This window comes from Liolophura sinensis, chromosome 3 (assembly GCF_032854445.1).
Source record: "Liolophura sinensis isolate JHLJ2023 chromosome 3, CUHK_Ljap_v2, whole genome shotgun sequence".
Classification (NCBI taxonomy): Eukaryota; Metazoa; Mollusca; class Polyplacophora; order Chitonida; family Chitonidae; genus Liolophura; species Liolophura sinensis.
Window position 1 is genome coordinate 20333216 of NC_088297.1, and position 12502 is coordinate 20345717.

General features: G+C 40.3%; 3 protein-coding genes across 3 annotated transcripts in view; all 3 read left to right on the forward strand.

The window, feature by feature from the left end:
* Nucleotides 1-383: 383 nt before the first annotated feature.
* Nucleotides 384-4162, forward strand: LOC135463620 (MORN repeat-containing protein 2-like). Its single transcript, XM_064740956.1, has 4 exons — nucleotides 384-490; nucleotides 769-849; nucleotides 2307-2547; nucleotides 3404-4162. The coding sequence occupies exons 1-4, from the start codon at nucleotides 481-483 to the stop codon at nucleotides 3507-3509; spliced, it is 438 nt and encodes a 145-aa protein (XP_064597026.1). The 5' UTR covers nucleotides 384-480; the 3' UTR covers nucleotides 3510-4162.
* Nucleotides 4163-4472: 310 nt separating this feature from the next.
* LOC135463604 (solute carrier organic anion transporter family member 2A1-like) overlaps nucleotides 4473-12502 on the forward strand; it is a 34375-nt gene continuing 26345 nt past the window's right edge. The window contains exon 1 of the mRNA XM_064740934.1: nucleotides 4473-4506. The gene's annotated coding sequence lies outside the window, so the exon portion shown is untranslated. The remainder of the gene's footprint in view (nucleotides 4507-12502) is intronic.
* On the forward strand, nucleotides 9450-12133 carry LOC135463455 (zinc finger protein 862-like). The gene is made up of 2 exons (XM_064740715.1): nucleotides 9450-9787; nucleotides 10039-12133. The coding sequence occupies exons 1-2, from the start codon at nucleotides 9450-9452 to the stop codon at nucleotides 12131-12133; spliced, it is 2433 nt and encodes an 810-aa protein (XP_064596785.1).

A 12502-nucleotide genomic window follows, 5' to 3' on the forward strand; every position in this document is an offset into this window, starting at 1 on the left:
GCACAAACATCTCGTGCTGGTCGATTTCAGAGATTTCGGCGTGAGAGATCGCCTTATAACGGTTCTTACGACATTTGTTGAGCGAAACATTCTTCAAATTTTAAGAGGCAAGCAGCCGACCTTGCCGGTAATCGAAACAGGCGATGAGTCTGAATGCGAAACGGCGGCTAAAATGTAGGAGAATCTTATGACATCTGTTGAGTTCATTATAATGCACACAAAAATATAATCTGATATGAAAAACATAGTCAATACTTCAAAAAGGTCAAATGTCATAAATAAAAGATATCAAGCAAGTGATTATGTTCGAAAATTGCGAAGACGTTGCAATAGTAGCTCTGCATCTAATCCTCGTTTGATTACGCGAGATCCTGCGAGAGTTGTAACCATAGTGCTCGTCGATGCTTTCGGTTCATGAACTGGGCACCTCTACACAGATCGAGAAAGGAGTAAAATCAGAAGATTGCAGACGAAATAACAATGCCTGCCGGTAAGAAATTAGTCTCTATGTTCTAGTCATCTTTTCGAAGTCTAAAAATTGCACTCAGCAAAGATTATTGACATGATATTGTATCAGCCAATTCTCTGCCGGCTACAGCACTTAGTAGACCCTAGCCTTGACACCTGTTAAGTTTATCGTCTGCTACTCGCTTGTTATCTTGTTTTGCCACTTTTAAAAAGTTCCACTCTCCCAAGATTTATTGAAAGTATGTATAAAGTCAGTACAGTGAAATGTGTAGAATAACACTTTTATATTTGCAATAACAGAGAAGAAGAAAGAGAAGACGAAAGGAGACGAACCAGAGGTGTGCAAAGGGATTTACATCTTCCCGAATGGAGACAAATATGGTAAGGCTGAAAATCTCTTTGTTAATCGTCGATGTTTTAGTTAGGCTTCCAAGCGACAATTTTGTTTTTCTTCTTCTCTGACAACTGGTTTTTTTTTTCGTTTTGCGAGAAAACTGCGTGTCACAGTTGTTAACTTTATACACATGTTCAGTACCAAATCCCTTGGGCTACCTGCTGGAGTGTAAAACGTTACCAACCTGTGACCAACTTTTTGGCCATATTGGAGAATTATTGAAATGTAAAAAATACTTCTTCTCCAGATTGTCTGATCTGATAGCATTGAAAATTGATTTATTTATTTATTTATTTGATTGATGTTTTACGCAGTACTCAAGAATATTTCGATCACTTACGACGGCAGCCAGCATTATGGTGGGTGAAAACTGGGCAGAGCCCCAGGGGAAGCCATGACCATCCTCAGGTTGCTGGCAGACCTTCCCACATACGGCCATTGAAAATTGATATGCATGTGCAAGACTACTGGGGTTATCATGATTGTAAATTTTGTGTCAACCACTTGACCAAAAAAGCATCAAAAATATGAAGTATGACGTAAAATGCAAGGTCTCATTTTGCCAAGGTGCATGCAGTTCACTCGTTCGGAGAATTCATTGTTTAATATGGCTTACCTCTGTTTTTTCCGTCGTATTAGAAAAACCTGAGGACTTTTCAGAAGAGCATAGATCTGATAGATTTGAACGGCCTGTTGTGAAGAAAGTTGAAAGTTTTAGAAAGTGGACGCTAAAAGCTGTGTGCACAGACTGCTTGGAAGCTGTATAACTACATGCAGTTCTAGATTGTCTTTTATTTTTTTCTTTTATCTTTTAGTTTTACATCTGACAAGCGCATGGGCTGACAGGGTAAATGTCAGAATAAAAAGAATTATAATGGAAGTCATTTACCTTACAGAATTAAAATTCTTCGACCATTAAATCCTCAGTTAGCTGTATTTTTTTTAAGTGCTTTTGTTATTTTATTCCTGTGACCTGAGGAGTGAGGGCCATTGATCTGTATCATACTGAACACGATTTTTGCGCATACTGTAAATATAAGTTGCCCAGTCTTACTCTTAAATCTTTTCTCTTCATAAAAAGAACAATACATTTTTCTGTAACTTCTGGATGTTGTTTTCTATATTATATAATAGTGTATTTTCAACCTCTGTTTTTAAAGCAAATTTTTGACTTTTACAGAGAAGACAGAAAGGCAGAACATTATCCCTTTGTCTGTGGCATGGGCATTTGTACATGTCATTTTGACAGAGGTTACTGCTGTCAGAATACTTCCAATGTCATATGAAAGAGTCATTCTGATTAGCACAAGTCTAGGAATAGGTGCCTGACATTTTGGAAAACATGTCCCTTCAGAGGTAGTTGTAAAACTCATTTTGGCCAAATTGCAATATTGGACCAAGGTCAGTTAATCAATAACTGTTTTCATTTTGTTTATATTTACAGATGGATTTTACATACAGATAAATGGTTCACAAGAAAGGTGTGGAACTGGTACTAACCATTTTGTGGATGGGATTGTGTATGAAGGACAGTGGGAGAATGACAAGATGAATGGCAAGGGGAAATTAACTCATCCCTCTGGTGCAACTTATGAGGGAGATTTTGTGGACAATAAATTTAACGGAATGGGAAAATATTCCTGGCCTAATGGTTCTTACTATGAAGGACAGTTTGTGGAAAATCGGTAAGTCTTCAATAATAATGTGTTTGTGGGTTTGTTTGTGCTGTGGGAAATTGGGATATTCATGTATAACCATGGTAGCTGAAGTATATGGTTACAAACTTCAAACGGATTCAATACTATATTCAGACAGGAAGTTTTCCCTGCTTCCACTGTTGGCCATAGGCCCTGCCTCGGTGGCAATAAGGTGTCAAGCTTACTTTTTTGTCTTGTCTTACATGATGTTCACTGGTGGCTGTTAAGAAGTACACCAGTGAAACATCTTAACTTTTCATGGTTTCATGGTTTAGTTACTCTTTGCACTCATAATATACTGGATGCCATTGTGACGTAAAAGTAAAAAAACATTATTGTACATTATGTTTTGCATTATGTTAGTTAAATTTTAAATAAGAGTTGACCACAACATACCATCGGAATCCCTGTCAGAGTTCTTCACACAGCCAGCAATATATGACGCTGTACAGTGGTTTTGTTCTTCAGTTTTGTTTCTTCTAGCATTGTACATGCAAACTTCACTCAGTGGCCATTTCACACTTTCACTGCATTAAATTATGGGACTTTATGGCAAAAGCATTTGAATTTTTTTATTTTTTAAAATTTATTTTTTTACTTATTTGATTGGTGCTTTATGCCGTACTCAAGAATATTTCACTTATACGACGGCGGCCAGCATTATGGTGGCAGAAAACTGGGCAGAGCCCGGGGGAAACCCACGACCATCCGCAGGTTGCTGGCAGACCTTCCCACCCAATCTTAGAACTTGAATTCTTCAGCACAGCATTTAACACCTATCAATCAATCAGTCGGTCAATTATTCAGTCAATCATCTGAAAACTATGAGTTTCATCTGTTTCAGCATGGAGGGTGAAGGTCAGTTCACAGACACAGAAGGGCAGAACTGGACAGGGACATTCAGGTTTAAGGCTGCTCCTGGGTTGAGGTTTAAACTCAATTTGGACTGAAAGTAAGCTGTGTGAAGAAATTGGATTGGGCTGAACTTGAACTGAGAATGAACCTTTGGAACAGGTTCAAACTGAAAAGCAGGGGTACAAGAAGAGCTTAAAACTTACCTTGGACTGACAATGAAACCTGTATGTTATAAAACGGCTGTTAATGGTGATCCATTGTGATATGAACTGAAAAATGGTGACAAAATAGGATAATGGGAGCTTTGAGGTTCAAATGAACCTCCAAGTTCCAAGCCCATGGAAATTTGGTGATTTCAGTGACAGTAACAAATTTCATCAAGTGGTTTTCATGTTCCATTTTACGGTGAGGCCTTGTCTCCAGCCTGCCTTCAATCCTGCATGTATGCAATAAGCAATAAAGTGTTGGGCCTGTACACGTTTGGTGGAGATTTACGCCAAAATGACTGTGCAAAATATGATGGTAATGAGCGGGGCAGAGTAGCTCAGAGGCTACATGTACGTGGAATATTGAATTTGTGTGGAACTTCCATGAACAAGGCCAAGGTCGACCATGATACAGTTCATGAAAATTCTGGAAGATAATGAAATTTCAAAATTCTTTTTTCCAGGCCTTCACGGTGTGTAATAGAATTTCATTCTCTATTCATGAAATGTCATGGAAAATTAAAACGACAAATTTCTATTCCATCTGTTGGCTGTATTCAGTTCTTTCATATACATGTCTGCAATACATCTCAAATTATTTTCAGTGTGAAGATTATTTTGTGGATACATTGACACACAGGTGACGATATGTCGCGACGAACACTTGTTCATTCCACTATTGCCACGGTAAAAGAGTGCCATTTCCCTGATATCTAGGCTGATAGGTATAGTCTTGGTGACACCTGACGTCAGGGGAGTGAACCAACGATCCAGCGATTATGTCCAACATTCGTTATCTCCCTTGCAAATGGAATACCGGCGCGGAACAGCACAATTTGAAAGCAGCCGAATGTCTGACATCATTGAAATATTGTAATGGATGAAGGTAAGGCAGTAGAAACTTAACAAACATCTCCATTGATATATCTCCACCAATACAACATGAATTATATTACCAAGCATAAAACCAGACCAGCTACGAGTGTGACAAATGACAAATAGCCACACGTATTATCTGTATAACCAGCGAAATTTGGTCTCCTGTTAATTCATGTTCAAATATTGGTATATGTTTACATCTGTTTGTGACATCGCGATACTGTCGGCCGTGAGATGACGTAATTAATGGGAAAAGTTAGGAAAAATTCAGTGATTCAGGCGAAATCAGGTTCTATAGAAAGTTCAAAGAAGTCGTTTGGACGGCCGGACAAGTCGATTGAACAACCTCAATATTAACCAGATTTTATTGGTTGTTTCTAGAAGATTTTATTTAAATTCTTCAGGAATTAAAACGTTTCTCATTGAAGACCTTAGCCTGACTTTGACAGCTTTCTCTTGTTTGCGAACGCCTTTTCGTTTCCGGTTGACGTAGTCCATCTATGCGGAGTTCGTTGCCGGCTCTCAAAAAATCGCCGCACATTTCCTAACTCCAACTCGATGGGACCGGTTTCAATGAAGTCTGCGCAAGACGGCACCCAAACTTAGCTGCACTAAAAATACAAGCTCTTATTCTCTATGTCTTTTGAGTTGAATTAAGAAGGTTGAAGTTGTTCTTACAAACGGCAAAGGAAATGCAATAGTTTTCTCGAGGATTTCAATGCCAAAACTCCATTTCAAACCCAGAAGTAGGTCACGTGACAGTTCAGAATGGCTGTCGAAGGCGAGGAACTCGATTCTGTCGAAGTTGTGAGTAAATTAATTTCATCGGTGAGGCTAGTAAAGTAAGAGGATAGCATTAGAGATTTCACGGTATAATTACATTTTAATGAGCAGAGGAGGTGAGATACATTGCCATAAGTGGTAAGGATATGGGACTTTGAAATCCGCGCCATGTTTTTTGAGAGGCGGCGATGTTACGCTGAATGTCAGAATTTTAAAACAGAACACCGAGTTCATCTAGATGGACTACGGTAGACGTTGTTTCCGAACCTTGAAAATATTGGACAATCAGAGCAACGGACAACACCATGGGACATTCGTTTTAAAGTGGACGTGGAGGTATACACTCGATCCAAAAGTTGTCACAGTCAGGAATATATCGAAGGCTGGACTGATGAACAGAGAAAATATTGTATAAGAAAGACAGGTACTTATGGTAACAAGTTGGCCACTGTGGAATTGGCGACACAAGGCCCTTTGAAAAGGGGAATAATTGTTGCTGGCAAATAGAGCTCGCAGGAGTAATCTACCTTGTAATTCCTTTATACATGTATATTTAAGTGGTCAATAAAAACAAACTGTTTTTAAATTGTCCAAAAAAGAAGTCATTTGCATCTTCTGGTATGAATATGTTCTGAATGAACATAAATGTACTTGTTAACTTCAGTGATTTCTCATAATATTGCTCAAATTAAAATAATATTAAAAATTAACATCGGTAATGGGATAAAAAATTTTGAATACAATAAATGACTGGTAGGTTGAGTGAACAAGCCATATGAATTTAAGAGCTGTCCAATCATGTTTGTAAAAATATATTTGGGCAATAAAATGGAAAAAAATATTCTAATTGGATATAGTCGCAGGGCCTAATCCAGCCCTTCCCAGCGTCCGATTACCGGACGCTGCCGTTCCCTCGAAGTGCCCTTTGCGTTAAAAAAAAAAAAAAAAAAGAAACAGCCGGAATTCAAGACTCAGATTATCTGCGTAGTCGCTAGGCTTCGGTTAGCCATTCGCCACATTAGGTTTGGCGAATATAATTTCGCCAAATACTTGTGTGGCGAAAGCATATTTGCGTCCCTTCGCCACAGTGGCGAAAGCAATGAATGCCTTTCAGCTGTTTAGGGTTAAAGTTCATAAATTTACTCAAATTTAATGTTGGATCCAGAATCAAGAAGGAATATTTGACTTCAGTGTGAAAGAACTTGGTTATGAAAACAGCAAAGTTTTAAAACAGCATTTAAAATCGGAAATGTATGCCCTGTAGGTGACGAAAATTGGGCCTGCTATACTTCAATTAGCATTTAGATTAATCGGGCCGGGAATTACTTTTAATTTACTATCTAAAAAAAAAAAAAATGCCGACCGACCCGATTCGACTTCAAATAACAGGGTTTGTTACCCAGAACAAACAACTTTTAATGATGGTCTGGGGTAACTATGATACATATATCAGTAAATACAAGCCATCCTTAGACTGATTTTTCGGGCTAGGTAGCTGTTGTGGGGTGGAGTTCAACCGTAGGAACCGAGGCCCTTAAAAATGTATGAGAATTGAAATATTCAACAATGGGGTGCCCGTCACCGGTGCCCCCCTCCCCACCCCCCGGCCTCTTGAGGCCTGATTAGGCCCTGACTCGAGGGCTTGTAAATTACCAAAATATTCCGTTTGAAATAAAAATTTATTCAGTTTTTGCTTTACCTTCCAAGAAGAGTTTATAAGGGTAACAACCATACTGTCCCTGTCTACGCTCATTTTCATAACTGCCGTCACTAGACAAGGTTAAGTTTTGGAGGCTGTGTTACGCACCTAGGCTTAGCCTCACGAGGTCGCTTCGCGCATTCATCAGTAAAATTTGTTTCAGCTGTTGAAAAGGATCATGTTGTGCTTACAGTATCAGTAATCAGTAATATCAGTAATTAATAGAAACAGTGGTTGAGACAGAACTTTTGTGCTTTCTGACATCACTTCCTTCATGCCTCATCACGGTGACCTCAGTGACCTCGGCGTTTTTGAAGATTTCTGTACAAACTTTTTAATTGGTGACTGTGATGTAAAGCAAACGTATAGAGCGGCGCACGCGCTGTTAAGCAGTATGGGTAACGACAACGAAAATGTTCCTGGGCCCTTGCCTACATTCCAACATTCGGATTGTTCTGGACAAGAAACTTACCTAAAATATTTGATGTTCCATCACCAATAAGTTCTTTAATAAGAATTATATACCAATATAGGTCTATATAGAAGTATAACCAAGAGTTCAGGGGATCCTTGCGTTAAAGGTCGCGGCATACCAGGGTTTACTCCGTGTCGGTCGATATCACTGACATTTTGCTATTTTTTTGTCAATGTCCGTCGGTCGTGTTTCAACATATTCCAAAATGTGATAACATTCGAAACCGGTGGTAGCGAACGCAATTCGAAGGTTTCCCATCGCTCGCTCTAATACAGCGTTTTAGACAATATTCACGAGAAAATAAACCTACAAAAAAACACCATTGTTAGCATCCCTTGCCAAGTGAAAAAGTGTTGGCCGGCTAGACGATAACATTTCTCATAATAAATTAAGACTAAACATACCATTGGTAATGCGATACACATTTTGAATACAATAAACGACTGGTGGGTTTGAAGGCGTTATGTTTTATTTATTTGTTTGATTGTTGTTTTACGCCGCACTCAATAATATTTCACTTATACGACGGCGGCCAGCATTATGGTGGCAGAAAACCGGGCAAAGCCCGGGGAAAACCCACGACCATCTGCAGGTTGATGCCAGACCTTCCCACGTACGGCAGGAGAGGAAGCCAGCATGAACTGGACTTGATCTTATAGCGACTGCATTGGTGAGAGGCGAGTAATGTTTTATTAGGTCATGTGAATTTAAGGTCTGTCCAATGATATTTTTAAAAATATACATGGAAAGTAAAATGAAAAAAATATTCTAATTTGATATACTTGAGAGCTGGTAAATAACCAAAATATTAAATTTTAGGTAAAAATTTGTTCAGTTTTTTGACTCAGGGTACGTAGGAAAGTAACTTTTACAAACCCCTATATTCTCAAGCCACGTCACATCCAAAGCAATCGATTGCTCGATGGTCAACCTTGATTAGACAGCCCTCGACATAAGAGGAGATCGAACCGACCGATCACGTGTCGATCACCTCATTCGAAAAAAGGGGGACCGAAACGTCGGTTACCATAAAAGCCACAGGGGACCGATAAATAATTTCGGCAGATTAGGAGTGAACGTGTACGTAGTGTCTGCCGCTGCCGAAAATGCAACCGCTCAGTCAAAGGGGAGCTTGTCGCAGTGCGGCGCGAAGGGAAATGCATGCATGCGCTATGAGCCGTGGGTCAGGACGCAAAAGACATTTGGTCATCACAAAAATAAAACAGTTAATTGGGTCACTGTCCAAGCGCGGCGCACAGAAGGTGTAGTTTAACGTTCACTGATACCCATGTATCTTTACCAACCAGAAGTTTAGGGTCCAACAACACTGACAGGCATGCATATGCTGTGATCTGGACGATTCCAATTATTGGAAACTAAAGGGGTGGTGAGGTTGTTCCAATACGCGTGTGTTGTACTTCGATCTAGGAATTTCATAACTGTCAATGAAAACTTTGAAGAGAATACGTACTTGTATCATATATCACAAGGCCAATCTTAAAATGCATTGCATGGATTATTTTGCTTGAATTGGCTTGCAAACCTAAACTCAAAGGTCCCTTGTTCTGCTGCTGTCTAGAAATCTGGTGCCGCGTCTCTTTCAGGCGATTAAAACAATGCCAGCTAAGTTTTTGCCTTCATATTCATATCTGTCCATCTCTTATTCTATTGATATCGGTTCTGCTGCAAAGACAATGTACATGTATGTATTAATAGAATGCAATATATGTGTACATGTGTCCGTTTACTCGATCGCAAAACAAGGTAATCAAAACAAGGTTAAAGTCCATGGCATTCCACCGTTGGGTCAACGGTCGCCAGAAATAATAGCCAATCGTTTTAACTGCTAATTAGAATATTGACAGAGGCGCCGCGCTGTAGATGTTTGTCACAGTCCAGAGCGGAATATTGGCGCTACGTCGAGCAGAATCTTTTGAGGAGCTGACGAATATTGCTTAGATTTTAATCGTTATTTGTGTATAAATATGTTTTGATGGCTACCAAAAAGCCAGAGACTGTCCATCAAAAAACCTTCGAAAAGTGGCCTTTCAAGGAAGAGTTCAGAGTTTTGGCAACTGACAGTGATGGTAATATCACTAAACTGCAGTGCAAAATATGTGCGGACAACTTGGCAGCTATCAGGGCAGAGGCGGCAAGGCGAAATGTGAAAGGTGCAGCGTTTAATGGCATTGTGAACCTGGCAGACGGTGTTGAGTGCGTCCACCGAGGAAACTTATCTCGTCATATCAAACCTGGTGGACTGCATGACTGGGCCAAGCAAAGATTTGGCAAATCACCCGTGGCATCAACGAGCAGTGCTCCACAGGCAGGGTACGTACCATTTAAAGACATTAAATTTAAAGTTTAAAATAAATGTAACTGTATAGGAAAATGATACACACTGATGTAATAATGTAGAATATAATAATAACTTGTTAAATATAATCACGAAAATATTTAAAATATAGGTGCCGTATGCATATAGTTACACTGGTGTGCATGTGTTGTTCATCGTATATAGATTATAATTTGTAATGTTTAAGCTCGAGTTTCTAAATGATTTTCTCTCCCTTTTGTTTAAGGCCTCCCAGTGGATCTGGTCAACGCCGCATTGATATTCTTATCGACCAAACTTCAAGCACAGCATATAGGCACCTATTCAACACCGCCCTTTGCATTGTCCGGCATGAAAGGCCGTTTTCTGACTTTCGTAGTCTTGTTACGCTACAGCGCAAGAATGGAATCAAACTGTTAAGCGGAAAAGACACTGACAAATGTTGTCGCCAGTTCGTTTCTATAATGGCCGCAATACTCCGACAGGACATTGCAAAAATGCTGCTCCGCTCCAACTTCTTCTCGGGCCTTATGGACGGCTCCCAGGCCAGGAAGACGGGTTCAGAAAAGGAGCTAATCTATGCAAAAATTGCAGTGAACGGATGCACTGTAGAGCTCCTTGTAAAGTGCCAGGATATGGCCGAGATCGGAGGGGAAGATGCTCGAAGTTTAAAGCAGGCCTACGATCAGGCATTTTTGGATTCCTGTGAGGTGCCGAAGGAAAGGCATGACAAACTGATGGTGAGCATCTGCACTGACGGCGCCAGTGTAAACATGGGGAAATATAATGGCGCATGTACCCAACTGAAGGCTGAACGAGAGTGGCTGCTCGTGGTACATTGTTCAAACCATCGTCTGGAGTTGGCCATTAAAGATGCCTTTGCCTCTGACAAATCGTTCGAAGAAGTGGACGAAATCATGACACAAATGTATTATCACTTCAGAAACAGTGGCAAAGCCAAACGAATATTCACAGCGACAGCAATCGCATTGGGCGTTACTTGCGTCGCTTTCACGAAGGCGCACGGGACGAGATTTCAAAATCACAAGTACAGGGCATGCAAGGCCATGGTGATTAACTTTTTGCCCCTCTGCTTGTATTGTGAAAATATGATAGAAACACCAGGCGCGTGCAAGACAGAAACGGTAGCAAAACTCCGTGGATACCTACGAAAGTTCTTGTCATACTCCTATCTCAGCAGTCTTAACTTCTACATGCAAGTCCTGAGGGTCACAGCTCAAATGTCATACGTCCTGCAAACCCCAACGTCACTAATAACAGACGTCATTGAATCGATTTCAGAGGCAAAAACCAACCTTCGTGAATTGACGGCAACTGAAGAAGACTTGCCGTTCGATACGGAAGGGACAGCCGAGAGTGACAGTGTGAAACTATCGGCCAAAGCAACAAACTTGCCAGCGACGCTTGCCTTCAAGGAAAAACTAAACGAAAAACAAAAGAGACAGGTCGAAAAATACTGCACTATTGTGAAACAGGACTACGACATCAAGTTTGTGCGCCAAGGAAAAGCAAATGTCCGGAGAGTTAAAGAGACTCTGATCCCAGCAATATCTGAAGCTATTGATGCGAGATTTGCTCCTTTCCTCTCTGAACAAGAAATCTATGCATCTGTTCAAATAGCTGACCACAGATGCTGGGACTTCGAAGAAAAGACATTTGGTCTTGACAAAATCCAGAAGCTGAGTGAGCATTTTCAAGAGCCGCTGGGGTATCATGAGTACGACATGAAAAAGGCCCAATCGGAGTTCAGACAGCTGAAGGCCGTTGTTGCTGCGAAGTACAGAAAATTCCGCAACCCCTTGCAGCTGTGGAAAACAGTCTTTCAGCATTATGTCTCTAAGTATCCCAACATCCTACTGCTGATAGAATTGTGCCTTTGTTTTGCTTGGAGTTCTGCAACGGTGGAACGCGGTTTCAGTGTTTGCGGCCGGACCTTGACAGATGCCAGAACGTCCATGAGCAAGGGTACACTGGATGACCTGCTTGTACTCAGGATAAACTTGCCATCGCTCGAAAAACTGGACAGCGAGTATGAAACAAGCCTGGTGGATAGAGCAGTGTCACAGTATCTGTCAACACCAAGAAGAAAAAGTGGAAAGGCGAAGCAAGTCGCCAAATCTGGAGGTTCTAGCGAGCCTGGACCAGCCATAATGCCCACTCCATTCTCATCCAGCCGAAATCCTCTGTTAGAGGATGACAGTCATCTGTATATTTCAGAAACTGATAGTGACGCAGACAGTGTGTCTGATGATTCAGAAATAAGCGATGTCGAATCAGTGGAAATGCCGATGGAATTCGAAGAGGAGATTCTGAGTGATTAAAAACAAGATCGCCTACATAAAAGTGTAAAACTTTAGCTAGGTGCCATTAAATTTAGTTCTTTGCCTTGCACTGACTTTGTTGATTGACTGTTACATAATCATGGCTGAACTTTTCACGTCAACACGTTATTACTTCAACAGGAAAGAATGACTTTTGTGCAGATCTCGTTTATTTGGTTTTGAATTTTTAACGTTTTGCTTTGAACTAAAATATTTCTACAACATACATGTATAATATATATGATAATGTGTGTGGACGTCGTATCATTCTTGCACATTGATTACTTATTTAAACTCATTTTTTTACCTTTTATCGCAAACTTAAATACATGCATATAATATATATATATATAACGTTTGTAACGAAGT

Bases quoted from the DNA above. Each gene is read 5' to 3' on its own strand.
- LOC135463620 (XM_064740956.1), top strand. The intron at 850-2,306 runs GTAAGGCTGAAA...TTATATTTACAG, and splicing joins CCCGAATGGAGACAAATATG to ATGGATTTTACATACAGATA. The intron at 2,548-3,403 runs GTAAGTCTTCAA...CATCTGTTTCAG, and splicing joins GGACAGTTTGTGGAAAATCG to CATGGAGGGTGAAGGTCAGT.
- LOC135463455 (XM_064740715.1), top strand. From the start codon at position 9,450: ATGGCTACCAAAAAGCCAGAGACTGTCCATCAAAAAACCTTCGAAAAG. The intron at 9,788-10,038 runs GTACGTACCATT...CTTTTGTTTAAG, and splicing joins AGCAGTGCTCCACAGGCAGG to GCCTCCCAGTGGATCTGGTC.